At 35.8% G+C, this 15,762-nt stretch overlaps 1 protein-coding gene across 1 annotated transcript; it reads left to right on the top strand.

The window, feature by feature from the left end:
- Positions 1-14,764: 14,764 nt before the first annotated feature.
- LOC134255553 (complement C1q-like protein 2) lies at positions 14,765-15,412 on the top strand. The gene is made up of 2 exons (XM_062738080.1): positions 14,765-14,868; positions 14,998-15,412. Exons 1-2 carry the CDS (start codon positions 14,790-14,792, stop codon positions 15,387-15,389), a joined length of 471 nt encoding a protein of 156 aa, XP_062594064.1. The 5' UTR covers positions 14,765-14,789; the 3' UTR covers positions 15,390-15,412.
- Positions 15,413-15,762: the final 350 nt, after the last annotated feature.

Here is a 15,762-nt window from a genome sequence, read left to right as displayed (position 1 = left end):
ACATTTTAAGTTGAAATAAAATTAGTACATGTTTTTAAACCCAGAAAGACCAGTGGGGGTACAACGTTAACAAAGCGGAGTGACCTTTCTCTCTTATAATGTATAGTGGGGGATTTTTTGTGGAACGATTATTTTGGGGTGTTGACGATTTTTTCATATTGCACACACGATAAATAAATGTAATAATCATAATTTGTGAAAAAAAAAGTCCAATAAGCCCCGGGGTTTGAAATCAGGAAGGGGGAGGAGGTCCTGTCCACTAGTACCTGTGGTGCCAAGTTGTATTGAAATCAAAACCAAATTTGTTGGAGGAGTAGCATTCTGAAAGTATTTCACGGAATTTTCTATTTTTAATTACGACTGCAACACAGAAATTTAGTTCTACTGATCAAAGACCACATGAGCTTATGCGATAGTAATGTCTGGCTGTAAACAATTTTTCAACATGCTGGCAATTTTTTTCTAGTCGGATTATTTTAAGGAGAAATTTACTTTCATCTTCATGAAAAAGTCTAACAAGAAAAAAAGGAAATCGTCAATTGATTGATTGTATGTTGTTTAACGTCCCTCTCGAGAATTTTTCACTTATATGGAGACGCCACCACTTGCCGGTGAAGAGCTGCAAATTTTGCCTTATGCTCGGCACTTAGAACCATTGAGCAATGAAGGATCTTTTTCGTGCCAGCACCAACTGCGACACAGGACCTCGGTTCATACGGTCTCGTGCGAAGGACCGGTCTCCAATGGGATTCGAACCCGCGACGAGGAAAACATCAAAGTCGATATGTATTAAACATCCAAGTCGACAAATTTAATTCGTAGGGGGGGGGGGTTTCAGGGACAAATTATTTTCTGTCCAGGAGAGGACAGGTTATTTATTTTCAACATTTTGGAGGAAAGCCCCCCCCCTCCCCCGATTGAATTTGTCGTCCCCTTAGCTCTATTGGTCTAAGACCAAATGAGCTTGTGCAGTAGTAAGGTGTCCGTCTTATGTCAGCCTGTAAAAAAAATGTTTTAAAATGCTACTCCTTCTAAATGCTAGTTTAAAATACATAAAGCAGTGGATTGGGTTTTTTATTTCGATTAATAGGTTACTAAAAATAGAACATTCTTAAAAGATATATTCAAATGCTGCTCCTCCTACAGTTTTTGTCCGATTTCAATATAACTAGGCACAAAGATACATAATTCTGTATGTCGGTTTTTGATTTCGGTGAAAGGTGTTGCAATGTTTTACTTAAAATAGTCATTTCTTTGAATTATTTTCAAATTGTACTTCTACAGTTTTGGCTGATTTCAATATATCTTGGTATGCATGCAAGTAAACTACACTTAGAAGCACTTTAATTCTTCTTATTGGTTTGTGATTTCAATATCTGGTGTTTCCATGGTTACTTAAACTAGAAATTACTTTTTAAATATTTTCAAAACGCTACTCTTCCTACAGTTTTCACTAAATATTGCCAAGCAAATTACTAAACCAATGATCAATTTTTAGTTTATTGCTGTTGCAAAGTTTCAAGTTCAAATACTACTTTTTTAGGTCACTTGAGTTAACTCAGGTGACCTATTGCTATCTGTTTTTGTCCGTCGTCGTCCGTCGTCCGTCGTGCGTCGTGCGTTAACATTTAAACATTTTCATCTTCTTCTCTGAAACCACTGAACCAATTTCAACCAATTTTGGCATATAGCATCTATGGGTGAAGGGGAACAAAAATTGTGAATTTCGTGGTCCCTGTCCCCCTGGGGCCTGGGGGGTGGGGCAAAACCCACTAAAATTAGTGCAATCTTTAAAAATCTTCTTCTTTACTCCCAGACATCAAGCAGTCAAACTGTTGGTATGATTGTAATCAGCATTGAGTCCTCTACCAAAATTGTGAAATTCATGGCCCCAGGGTCAGGGGTTCTGGTGTTAGGGCGGGGCTCTATTGATTATATAGTGAAAAAATGCATTAATTCTTTGAAAATCTTCTTCTCTGCTCCTGGGTATTAAATAAACTAATTAAGTTCATAGTTATGATGAGCAAGAGTGCCTCTACCAAAATTATGAATTTTATGGCCCCAGGGTCAGGGGTTCTGGTGTAAGGGCGGGGCTCTAATGATTATATAGTGAAAATGCATTATTCTTTGAAAATCTTCTTCTCTGTTCCTGAGTATTAAATAAACTAATTAAGTTCATAGTTATGATGAGCAAGAGTGCCTCTACCAAAATTGTGAAATTCATGGCCCCAGGGTCAGGGGTTCTGGTGTTAGGGCGGGGCTCTATTGATTATATAGTGAAAATGCATTATTTCTTTGAAAATCTTCTTCTCTGTTCCTGAGTATTAAATAAACTAATTAAGTTCATAGTTATGATGAGCAAGAGTGCCTCTACCAAAATTGTGAAATTCATGGCCCCAGGGTCAGGGGTTCTGGTGTTAGGGCGGGGCTCTATTGATTATATAGTGAAAAAATGCATCAATTCTTTGAAAATCTTCTTCTCTGCTCCTGGGTATTAAATAAACTTATTAAGTTCATAGTTATGATGAGCAAGAGTGCCTCTACCAAAATTGTGAATTTTATGGCCCCAGGGTCAGGGGTTATGGTGTTAGGGCGGGGCTCTATTGATTATATAGTGAAAATGCATTAAATCTCTGAAAATCTTCTTCTCTGTTCCTGAGTATTTGATAAACTTACTAAGTACATAATTATGATGAGCAAGAGTGCCTCTACCAAAATTGTGAAATTCATGGCCCTAGGGTGAGCGGTTCTGGTGTTAGGGTGGGGCTCAATTGATTATATAGTGAAAATGCATTAAATCTTTGAAAATCTTCTTCTCTGCTTCTGAGTATTGAATAATCTATTTAAGGACATAGTTATGATGAGCAAGAATGCTTCTACCAAAATTGTGAATTTTATGGCCCCAGGGTCAGGGGTTATGGTGTTAGGATGTGGCTTTATAATGATAATATGATGAAAATACATTACATCTATGAAAATCTTTTTCTCTACTCCTGGGTAATAAGCAGAATGAACTATTAACATAGTTATGATGGGATGGGATCTTCTTCCAGAATTGTAAATTTCAAGGCCCCTGGGTCTAAAATACCAAAATGGGGAGGGGGGGGGGGTGCTATACTTATATACTGAAAAAGAATTGTTTGAAATCTGCTCCTTGGTATTAATCAAACATTTTTGATAAACAAGTATGCCTTTTCAAAAATTGTGCAATGTATAGACCTAGGGTCAGGGGTTCATATGTGGTGGGAGCACTTCTGATTATTGATGAATATTACTGATTAGTTGACATACTTTTTTGTTCCCCTACCCTGCTTATCCATATTAAGTAAACAAACTAAACAATGGCTAAGTGTATAATTATGATTAGCAATGGTGCCTCTTTCAGAATTGTGAATGCCATAGCATCTAGCTTAAAACATGAACCAAATTCAATCATTTGAAAGTTTTTGCATGATGCTCAGGTGACCTATAAGGCCCATGGGCCTCTTGTTTTTTCGTGTAAGTATAAGTAAGTAGAGCTGCAGTTTTATAGATGGTCCCAATTAATTTGTATTAAAACAAGAATTAATATAATTTTTGACAGATTTATCGATACATCTGCACGATTCTTAACAATTTGTACACCCACTGCAATTCCAGACACATTTCCGTCGGTGACAGTGCTTGAAACACGCCAGTTCGAATGAGAGCAAGGGGTAAGTGTTTAACTTCAGATTCAGTTATTTCACCATCACCTACAAAATAGGAAACCATTTCTAAAATAAGTAAACACATTTCTCATAGAGGAAAATCAGCTTGGGAAAGAAATAAGAAAGGAAATAGATTCAAAAGTGTAATATTGTGTTCGTTCATATGGCAAATCGTGAAGATAACTAACAGTGATGTCGTATTGAAATTGATGGAAATAAAGCATTATATAGGCCACAAACATGTCAAGTATTTCAAACCATTTCTGTATGTTTACAAACACTTGTTTACCCTTTGTTTTGTTTACAAGAATAACCTTTTAAGCACCCAAAGTCTTTGCAAAATTCTGGCCGACAGTAACAATAGCTTATAGGTCATTTCCGGCGGAGCTGTCCAGTGTGCAAGACACAGTGTGATGGGAAAAGGGAATTTTTTGTTAACATATGCTCCTTTAAATAATATATTTCTGCAATATACCCCTAGCAATAAACAAAAAATTGTGATAAGAGATGAAAATACAACAGCTTGTTCAAATGTTAAACAAAGAACTTTATTGATGTCAGTCAATTAATCATATATTTACGATAGAAAAGTATTTAAGGATATCCGATCCTCAGCCAGGAAGGGTAACTCCAAAAATTAATATTTAATTTGAAATGCATCAAAATGAAGCTTGAAAATTAATTTTTTTCATGCAACAATTTTCATTTTATTCATCTTTATAAGATTCATGGTTTTTGGAAGTCTTAGAAAAGGTCTTTAAAAGTTGACATTTGTACCCTATAAAAGGAAAAAAAATTAATACAGTGTTAGAAAAATAAGATTTTCTTGATTCCAGCCTTAGACACCAATGCTTATTAGCATGATATAAAATAAGAAGTGATTTGTGATGTCTTGCAGTGATAGCAAAAGCCTTTTACACGATGTATCATAGAATACATGACGGAAATAGAGAACAAAAAATACCACATAAATATAATAATCATGACAGTTTCTTTGAATGCCTGGATACCTATCATTTTTTAACCTAAAATATATTTGTTAATCAATTTGCAATTAGGAAATGCAATGCTGATATTCCAGTTCGCTTTTTTTTTTGCAAAAATATTGGGGATTTGACAATTTTTCCTATATAATATGCTTAACTTTAATCTTTAATTAACTGCTAATTTTATAAACCTGCGGATCGGACTACCTTAAAGTCCAGATAAGAGATGAAAAACAATTGTTGAGCAAATGTCAAACAAGGAAAAACCTGTGCACAAGAATTTTATTGATGCCAGTTAATTAATCAAATATTTACGATAGAAAAGTATTTAAAGTCCTGTGGACAGTACACTGTAGTTCACGGTGTTTCAAAGAGGTACATGTAAGTAAAATCTTATTTTACGATATATAAACTTCAGGCAGGTAGCATTGGGGTGAGGGGGCGGTCCCTTTTTCCCTATAGGAAATATTCATAAAAAGTCATGTCGCCCTTCGCTCACTTCTGGTTGCAGTATTAATAATAAGGGTTATATAGAGGTGTTTGAGTAAAAAGTTTAGTAGTAGAAGAAGTTCGAATCTACCCCCCACTCACCCCGACCCCAAATTGGATTTTAGAGTTTGGACAATTTTTTTTTTCAGGTACCCCCCCCCCTTTTTAAAAACGATGCTACACCACTGAACTTGTATAAAATCAGATTCATGAATACGAAAGCCTATTAGGATCACTCTAAACAGAAAAAAAAATTTAAAAGGCGTTATAACGCCTTTTGAAAAGGCATTATAGCACCTTTCTAAAAGGCGTTATTACGCCTTTCCATTCAAAAAGGCGTTATTACGCCTTTCCAAAAGGCGTTATAACGCCTTTCTAAAAGGCGTTATTTCGCCTTTCCAAAAGGCGTTATAACGCCTTTCTAAAAGGCGTTATTATGCTTTTCTAAAAGGCTTTATTATGCCTTTCCAAAAAGCGTTTTAACGCCATTCTAAAAGGCATTAGGGTTATCACGCTTTTTTTAATAACTATTATTTTGCATCTAACAGGCCTGTGCTTCTAAAGCCTTAAATGCAATAATTTGCCACGGTTTTACACACTGCAACAAAATGTTCAGGAACCAAGCAACCAACAGTTAATTACAATATTTACACTGTAGTAAGACTTTTCCCCAAAAGTGTGTATGTGTGGAGGGGGGGGGGGGGTCCCCATTTGCACTCGTACTACTGGCCTACCTGAAAAGGAAAATGGAAAGGTGTTATTTTTATGTTAATAAATATACGAAAGATTTAATTAAAACAATCTTTATTTAAGCAATTCTCTATATTTAGCAATGCCAGACAAAAATTTTAAAATGAAAATTTTAAAATTTTTTTGTTGTGGGTGCTTCCAACAGCCTATTTAAAAGTCAAAACAGAAAAAATTAACTTGATACAACAATTTTTAACAAAATGAAAGACGTTTTAGTACGGCACCCCTGTGAAATATGAAAAACAGATAAATTACAAAAACCAGCAAAACACAACCCCACTCCAGCTGACCATTAAAAAAATCAAATTTCTACATTTTATGACTTCTAGGTGAAAGATATATGTCTCTACTAATAATTAAGACAAAAAATGAAAATTACTCATCAATTATGGGACAGTCAATACCATGATAAATAGGATGATTTCAATAAAGTGTAAAACAAAAAGAAACCAAATTTAAGCTTAAAATCGTATTTAAAATTTCAGCTACTTTTTCACAGTATTAATAAGTTTTGTGTTGTATTTCAACATGATCAATGTATAGAATGTGCCTTTATATCCATGAAATCTTATTCTACTTGTGGCATATGAGCATGACATAGATAAGCCCAACGAGTTGTATTAATTACATTTAGTGTATGAATTGATTTATAGGGTTTTTTCCCTTCTCAATTAAAAGGTGATAAAATTGAGAAGATTTTTAAAGCAATAAATGTTGCAGTTACTTAATATTTGAATAACAAGGAACAGAAAAAAAGTTTATTAACCAAAAACACCACCCCAGTACTCCGAAGCTGAAACAACGTTGAAAATCAACATACCAAAATTCGAAATTTTAAGCTTTTTCTCCAAGTTAAAAACTGTTTAGCATACCAGCTTATAGCTAACACCCCCTATTCATACACCATATGAGATTACTGAGCAATTCCAAGTCATTTATAAAATAAAATGGTGTTGTTATTTAAATGAATCTATGCTGAAAATTGAAACAAAATGATCAAATGCAATCACTCAGAAAGAATGAAAATTAAGAAAACTGTATCCACTATGTTTCAAAGAACTACTAGTTTCAAAGAATTCTGAACAGAATTTTTAATGAAAACTTACAAAAAAAATAAACTATCAGTAAGTAAGTCACTAAGTGCCATCTTTTAAAGCATTTCAAAATTTTTGGTCTAAAAATTCTTGTACTGTAACATTATTTAGTTTTATAAATACGTACATAACATACAAATACAAATACATGGAATTACTTATGACAATGTGCACATAGTTACATCACTCGTATCTAGGAATTATGTTAGAGAATTTTTAGATGATCAACTTATTTTTAAAGTTTTCAGAGAGATTACTTTCATATATAGCCTTATTATTTGCATAGTGTATATTGTATTTCTTTAGTGGTACTGACGGTCTTTCTTAGCACTGACACTCAGTGACAGTCGTGATTTTTCTTACAGATAATATTAAAAATATGTCTTCACATGTGTAATACAGCAAAATATACATTGCAATACTTTCTACACATTGTTTGGGGCTTTAAACTTCATTGACGAGTCTAATTTTGCCACGAAGATTTAAAAACGAATTTCCTCTGACCCAACTTCCGGTTAAGGGTACATGAGATTATCGAACGTTTTCAAGTATATTACGTGGGCATACTTGAATGAAATCTTTTGATATCTGTAGTTTATACAATAAACTTGTGGAATATCACCCCTTTTTTCGCGTACTCGATCGTTAAAGCTGAAAAGGGCAGTTGACAAAAATTCAATTGCGCTTACTAACAATGCCTCATGAGATTTTCCCGGTAAAATGTTGTTATACACTTAGTTCAAGGTCATAACTTTCAGAATATCCACCAATCAAAACATCGGAGAAGGCAGGGAAGGTGTCAAGATGCGTAATATAACATGATGTGCATCGGGGTCGAAATTCCTTGTGTTTACAAAATTATGCGCGCGCAGCGCCACCTATACCGCTGGCATTGCTACTATATTCCTGCACATCTCACTGACAACTGTTTGCATCCGTATTAAGAGAAGGCAGCACTCTACTTGTGAAGATACAATATACTAGTAGGCAGATGTATTTTGGAGCTTTGCTTGCCATGTATAAAAATTCATGTCATTTGAAGATATTTTTCTCTCTTCTTGGAAAAAGGCAAGCAGACTATTTGCTATCTGTTTAAATTATTTTTTGAGAAATTAGTCCTATATCAAATTGTGAAATTCATGTCCCAAAGGTAAGATTTCTGCAACCCCCCCCCCCAACCACTCGCTTGGGCTAAATATGTTTAGTCATATATTGAAAATAAAAGACGTAATAACGCCTTTTATAAAGGCGTAATAACGCCTTTTGGAAAGGCATAATAACGCCTTTTAGAAAGGCATAATAACGCCTTTTTATAAAGGCGTAATAACGCCTTTTGGGAAGGCGTAATAACGCCTTTTAAAAAGGCGTAATACTAATAACGCCTTTTTAGAAAGGCGTAATAACGCCTTTTAAAAAGGCATATTAACGCCTTATGGAAAGGCGTAATAACGCCTTTCATAAAGGCATATTTAGATGAACCTATTGAAGAGAAAATACGTTCAATTCTGTGTGAATTTCATTTGGGGGTCAAAGGTCACAGCTCGACCGGATCACAGAGCGATGCGATAACTTCTAGGTCATTGCGCGTCACAACATAGCGATACGTTGGCCCGTTCGTGTAATAAATACAATTTAACTCGAAATGTATTCGTTTCAAATGTGAATATAAGTAATAAACAACAATATTAAAAAGTTCACTGGGAAATGAACTTTTAGTTGGTACGTGATCAAATCTACTGAGAAGCCCTTCGGGCTTCACAGGATTTGATCACGTGACCAACTAAAAGTTCATTTCCCAGAGAACTTTTTAACTTTGTTGTTTATTTCTTAAGTAATAACGCCTTTTGGAAAGTCGTAATAACGCCTTTTAAAAGGGCATAATAACGCCTTTTGGAAAGGCGTAATAACGCCTTTTAGAATGGAAAGGCGTAATAACGCCTTTTAGAATGGAAAGGCGTAATAACGCCTTTTAGAAAGGCGTTATAACGCCTTTTAAAAAGGCGTAATAATGCCTTTTGGAATGGAAAGGCGTAATAACGCCTTTTGTTTATTTCTTAAGTAATAACGCCTTTGGGAAAGTCGTAATAACGCCTTTTAAAAAGGCATAATAACGCCATTTGGAAAGGCGTAATAACGCCTTTTAGAATGGAAAGGCGTAATAACGCCTTTTAGAAAGGCGTTATAACGCCTTTTAAAAAGGCGTAATAATGCCTTTTGGAATGGAAAGGCGTAATAACGCCTTTTAGAAAGGCGTTATTACGCCTTTTTGAATATAATTTGGGGTGAGGTGGTATGTGAGGGTGTCAGGACCCACCCCCTCCGATACTTTTTTTAAACAAACATTTTTACCTTTTTATGCCGTCAATTCTCACTGATAATCCTACTTCCTTTCAAAGTCTATCACATAAAAGAACCTGACAGTATTTTTTTTCTTTCATGGTAACTAAGTCTTTGTAGTTGGTTAGTACGTCAACAAATGCCAACAAGTAATGAGTTGTATCATTTCATCAATACATTGAATCATATATTAAAACAATTATTGCTGTTTTTTTTCAGTCAGTTCGATGATTAAATGTCTCATTAAAAGGCCTTATAATGCAACATTAAAAGGATTAAAACACTTCAAAGAGGCCTATGGACCACATCAATGACCTGAACACACTTAATTTAATAAGAAAGCAAAAATCAGTTCAGCATTGAAAATTTACTGGGAGGTGAAATTGAATTATTAACACTATCTCGGAATACTTCCAAATCAATATTACTAATCATGAATTATTGAGCAGAAGTACTCAAAAGTTTTTTTTATGTACATGTAAAACTCTGATCGCTCATTTTGGCATCACCCAACACACCCTAGATTTGAAAACAAGAGGCCCATGGGCCTTATAGGTCACCTCAGTATCATTTAGCAACTTTCCAACAATTGAATAATATGATAAACGTGATGACTTTAACTTTTCTATCATCAAGTTCCCTTACCTATGCAGCAACATACCCGGTACCTTCATCACCTGCATACGGCGTTTATATATCTCAATTGATTCGGTACGCAAGAGCATGCTCTACGTGTGAACAATTTCTAAAACGAGGCAAATTATTGACAAAAAGTTTATAGAAAAAGAATATCAGCAGTCTCGTTTAAAGTCATTATTTCGTAAATTCTTTGGTCGATACAATGACCTTGTCATCAAATACAATTTATCATCGAGTCAAATGCTGACTAACGTTTTTTATACTAATTATTAGTCCATTTCTTATACTGATTTAACGACGGATTTTTCCGTTATTTCCCGATCATGACAAGGAGCACACGGCTGGTGTGACCGGTCAGCAGGGGATGCTCATCCCTCCATGGCACCTGATCCCACCTCTAATGTTTTAGAGGTCTGTGTTTGCTCTGCTCCTATTTTGTATTGTTCTATGGACTTTGACATTGAATACTATACAATTATTGCTGTTTTTGAGGTCAATACGATGGTTTAGCCACATAAGGAGTACAATATTTACCGAGCCCTGAGAATGATATCCAAGTATGAAGCAGATGTGTCAGACTCTGTGGTATCTGTCAGCTCACCAGGATATTGAATATATATTAATTCGTTGAAAATCTTTTCCTTTGATCCGGGGTATTATGCCAATGATCTAGTTATATATATTTATGACGAAGAAAGGTACATCTAGCAAAATGGTCACTTTCATGCCTCCTGGGTCAGGGGTATCGGGAGGGGGGGGGGGTACATAGTCTGAAAATAAATTAATGCTTTAAATTCTGCTCCTTAGTATTAATCACCCATATATGATGAAATAAAATTTATGATAAAATTTTCAAAATTTTGAAATACGTGGCCCCAGGGTCAGTGGTTCCTGTGGGGTGGGGTGCACAACTGGTTAAAAAGTTGAAGTGCATTTTCTCTCTGTTACTCTGATCTACCTCTGGGTATTAAGTAACTAGAGTAAGCATGCCAAGTGTATAATTTTAGCAACTTTTGACAGAGTTATGCCCCTTGGACTTGGAATATTTCCAATATGGGGGAGGCATAAGTGTTTTATAAATATCTCTTGTTTCACAAAGTTTCACGCTAAAATATTCGCACATACGAGGGTTGTCCCGTAAAATCGTGGACAAGTTGTCTAGTGTAAAAAATAAACATCACTGCGTCCTGAAATTTTCACTATTATTTAGTACATATTTTAGTAATATACACAGCAAATTCCAGATAAATATATGCATAAATAAACAAATTATGTGATTTTATGCCATGTATTGTATCACCTTACGCCGCATGGATTATAACGTCAAAGTGTCTAAAACAGCGTCACGTTTTATCTTTACTGAAAATGAAGTTGGATGATTCCGACTTAAATTTAGGAATTTCATTGATACACATTCTTTAGTCTCCATAAACAGCCGAAGAACCAACTGGCACCCTCATGCAATCTTCTGAAGATTTATTAGTAAGTTACGGACAATATTCTCACCATCATTCAACTAATAGAAAATCTCATATCGGCGGTCTACTGTGACAGAGTCTTATGCTATTACATTAGAAGTTTGTCCGTATGTTTTGTACTCCCCAGGGACTCGATCAAAAAAGACTTCGCTAAGAAAACTTCTATTTCATTTGTATACTTAAGATATGGTGATATTTTTATAATCTTTTTTCTTCTATGGTCATTTCAAGTCTCAAGGTGTCATTGCAACATCGAATTAAAACGGAACTGCTCTCCGGTGCGCCGTAACGTCATAAAACGGCGCCATTTTTCATGTGTTGTGTTTACCACTTTCCCATTTCGAATGCAAATTCAAGCATAATAAAATCTTTATTTTTGCCTATATTTTATCAAAAAAATTATCATGCACTTAAATATGATATATAAACATTTACTGAAATTTTCAGCTTAGTGCGCCCATTACTTTTCGAGAAAAACGATTTGTCCACGATTTTACGGGACAACCCTCGTATGTGCTTTGATCAAATTATTACCTGTTTTATAATGTTTTATAATGATCACTTTGCGTGATTCTTCTCTGTATTGAGATATACATGTATTTCGTTGTATATATACAGTTGAGCCACTCAGATTCCCTGATCACCAAACAGAGAAATGGTAAGGAACCATTATTTCTAAGTCAGGCACCTGAGTCGAACACTCGAGGGAAGTTTTGTGGTCAAAATTTGTCTGTTGTCTGTCGTCGCCATTGTGGCGGGTAAACCTTTTCTTAACGAATTCATCTTCATCTCCAGAATAACGGCAAATTTCAATTAAACTTGGCAAGGAGAATCCTTGGTTGAAAGTAGTTCAATTTTGTTGAAATGAAGGACCACACCCTCTTCCAAGAGGAGTCATTAAGAAAAGGTAAAGCTTGCGTGGGTTCATTTAAAAGTACTCAAGAATCATTGAACCAGTAAGGAAATTTTATGTAAAAGCTTCGTGATACTGCATTAATATTTTTTTTTCAAATCATACTCCAACGGGTAGGGTGTGACCAGTTTGGGCGAAAAAAATTGTATTGTGTATAAAAGGAACAAATTATCTAACGACTAACAAAGCCATGGTCAGTCTTATTTACATGAAAACATCCAAAGGTAGTGTTTGTTTGTAGTTAACGACCCTCTCGAGAATTTTTCACTTACATGGAGACACCACCATTTGCCGGTGGAGAGCTGCAAATTTTGTCCTTCATTCGGCACTCTGGGCAGTTAAGTAGTGAGAGATCTTTTTCGTGCGAACACTCACTGCAACACGGGAACTCTCTTTATTATACTCCCGAGAAGGGGTAAATTGTTTTCCCATTGTGTCTCTGTAAGTTCGACTGTCGGTCCGTAAAAAAATTGCTCGCAGTTTTCTCAGCAACTACTGAATGCAGATACTTGAAATTTAAGCACTGAGTCTTCGCTGAGGCGTGTCATATTATGGGATTATTTTTCTTCAAATCCAATGTCAACTTCCTATTAATCCGTGCGTGTTCTTACTTTTCAAGGCCGTTTTCTCAGCAACTACTCATAGCAGCTGCTTGAAATTTTAACATATACTTTTTTGGACATGTGGGATTTGAATCCGCGGCGTAAGGATCAGTTCCTTACTCCACGACTCTAGAGCAGACGCTCTAACCACTGCGACATGCAGGCGACCCAAAGGTATTGTAGATTTAAGTCTATTCAAATCACAACCCCCGGAATCTGGTAGGGATCAATCATTTATATGGAAGTATCCTAAATTTTTCATCAAAATCAGTTTTGATCTAGATCTCTTTGGGAGAGAAAGTGACCATAATCATTTATCAAAGACATGATTTTGAATAATTATACTGTATTCAGGGTTAATTTCGCTCCTTGTTATTTTCCTTTTGCACTTGCAAACAATTTTGCTCATTTTTAGATCACCTGAGCTGAAAGCTCAAGTGAGCTTTTCTGATCAACCATTGTCCGTCGGTCCGTCCGTCTCTTTACTTTTCACATTTTCAACTTCTTCTCAAGAACCACTGTGCCAATTTTAACCAGAGTTGGTATAAAGCATCCTTGGGAGAAAGGGAGTTTAAATTTTGAAAATAAAAGGCAAAGACTCCTTACAAGGGGAGATAATCAATAAAAGACAAAAATAGGGTAGGATCATTAAAAAATATTTCTCTAAAGAATAACTGGGCCAGAAATGCTGAAACTTATGTGGAAGCATCCTGGGATAGTGTAGCTTCTAAATTATTCAAATCATAACCCCTTGGGTAGGGCGGGCCACAACAGGGAATCCAAATCTTACATTGAAATATGTAAGAAAAATCTTCTCAAGAACCACAGGGCAAAAAAAGCTGAAACTTATGTGAAAGCAACCTGTGGTAGATTGTTCAAAGTATGACTCCCCAGGGATGGGGCAGGGCAGGACCACAATAGGAAATCCAAGTTTTACATTGAAATATATAGGAAAAATCTTTTAAAATCTTCTCCAGAACCTTTGAGCCAGAAAAGCTGAATCTTATGTGGAAGCATCCTGGGGTAATGTAGATTCTAAATAGTTCAAATCATGACCCCTGGGGATAGGGTGGGGCAACCATACGGAATCCAACTTTTACATTGAAATATATAGGAAAAATCCTCTCCAGATCCGCTAAGCCAAAAGCTGGAACTTACATGGAAACATCTTGGGGTAGTGTAGATTCTAAATTTTTCAAATCATAATCCCGTTGGGTAAGGTGGGCCACAGTAGGGAAACCAATTTTTACACTGAAATATGTAAGGAAAATCTTTTGAAGTCTTCTCAAAAACCTCCGGGTCAGAAAAGCTGAAGCTTGTGTGAAGGCATCCTGGGGTAGTGTAGATTCTAAATTGTTCAAAGTATGACCCCTGGGGGTAGGGCGGGCCACAAGGTATTACAAAGTGGGAAATGTTTAATCTGGTAAAGAACAGCATGGCCAGTTACTCAGATGAGCGATGTGCCCATGGGCTTCTTGTTAATTCGCCTCAGTTCGCACAGCCATGGAGATGGTGAAAATTTCTTTGTATACAGTATTCGATGGCAATTTGTTTATCGATCATGTTGAGCAAAAAAAGCATCTTAAAGAATTTTATAATATTGTGGACCATAAAGTGCAATTCAGATCAGCTTAAGAATAGTAGTTATGGTTCAAAACATATTTTTTCTTTAAGTTGGTTTATCTTGACAGGCCATTTTGTAATGAAAATGTTTTACTTCATAAATTCTAGGATCATTGCATTCGCTGTCCAATATTTCTATGGCTGGCTTTGTTACATATACATGATGTATCTGGAACCTGCAGTACCAGTATGTCAAAAAAATTCATCAAAACACAACTCGCGACCTTGGCTGATTCTGTCAACATGATCATAGACGGTCCAAAAAGCCGTATATATGTTTATCTAGTTTACTCTCTCTCTCTGTGTGTATGTGTAATTCTCTCTTTTAAAGGCACTCCACAGATGACACAATATTTAGACTGAATTAGTGTTTGTATTATACACATCTATTTTACAGTTCCTATAGCTTTCCATGCCGAAATGGGATCTGACAAAACCATTGCTAGCGGTCAGACATGGATTTATGACAAAATCATCACCAACGTGGGGAAAGGTTACGATCCCACCACTGGGAAATTCATTGCTCCGGATAAAGGCCTCTATTTGTTTGCTTGGTCCTCCCTTAGTGACCCGGGGAAACAGTCACATGCTGGGTTGGTTGTGAATGGGAAAGTGATGGGAAGACAAGGTTTAAATAATATAAATGGTGGACAAAAGTGGGTCACTGCTGGGAACACCATAATCCTGGTTCTACAGAAAGGAGACAATGTGTATATTAGGGATGTCCATGGTAGAGTCGCAGAGTTACTGGGTCCATGGACAACGTTCAGTGGAGTACAATTGGCTTGACACCTAATTACAATAACTTGCTACTGTCCCAATAAAAAGATTTGTTTAAAATAGTACAATAGTCAAAGTGTTGTTCATATAATTAGACAATTGCTTCACTTATTTTAATAATAAGGATAAAATCACACATTCATACGCAACTGATAAGAGAAAAATTCAAACTAAGAGGCTAAGGGCCTTAACGGACACTTGAGAGTAATGTAATTAATACCACTGGAAACTATCTATTGATTGAAACATCAAATAAACAAGAAGCACATGGGCCACATCGCTCACTTGAGCACTGTGGCTTGGAAAAAGTAGAAATTGGTTTATTATTGAAAAGTTTAAATCAAAAGTAGTCCCGTGACCAATCATGGATTTGCTATTCTTG

Source organism: Saccostrea cucullata, unplaced genomic scaffold (genome assembly GCF_032062105.1).
Source record: "Saccostrea cucullata isolate Sc308-1 unplaced genomic scaffold, CSIRO_AGI_Scuc_v1 ctg2497, whole genome shotgun sequence".
NCBI classification, from domain to species: Eukaryota; Metazoa; Mollusca; class Bivalvia; order Ostreida; family Ostreidae; genus Saccostrea; species Saccostrea cuccullata.
This window is presented reverse-complemented; position numbering and strand designations above follow the sequence as displayed.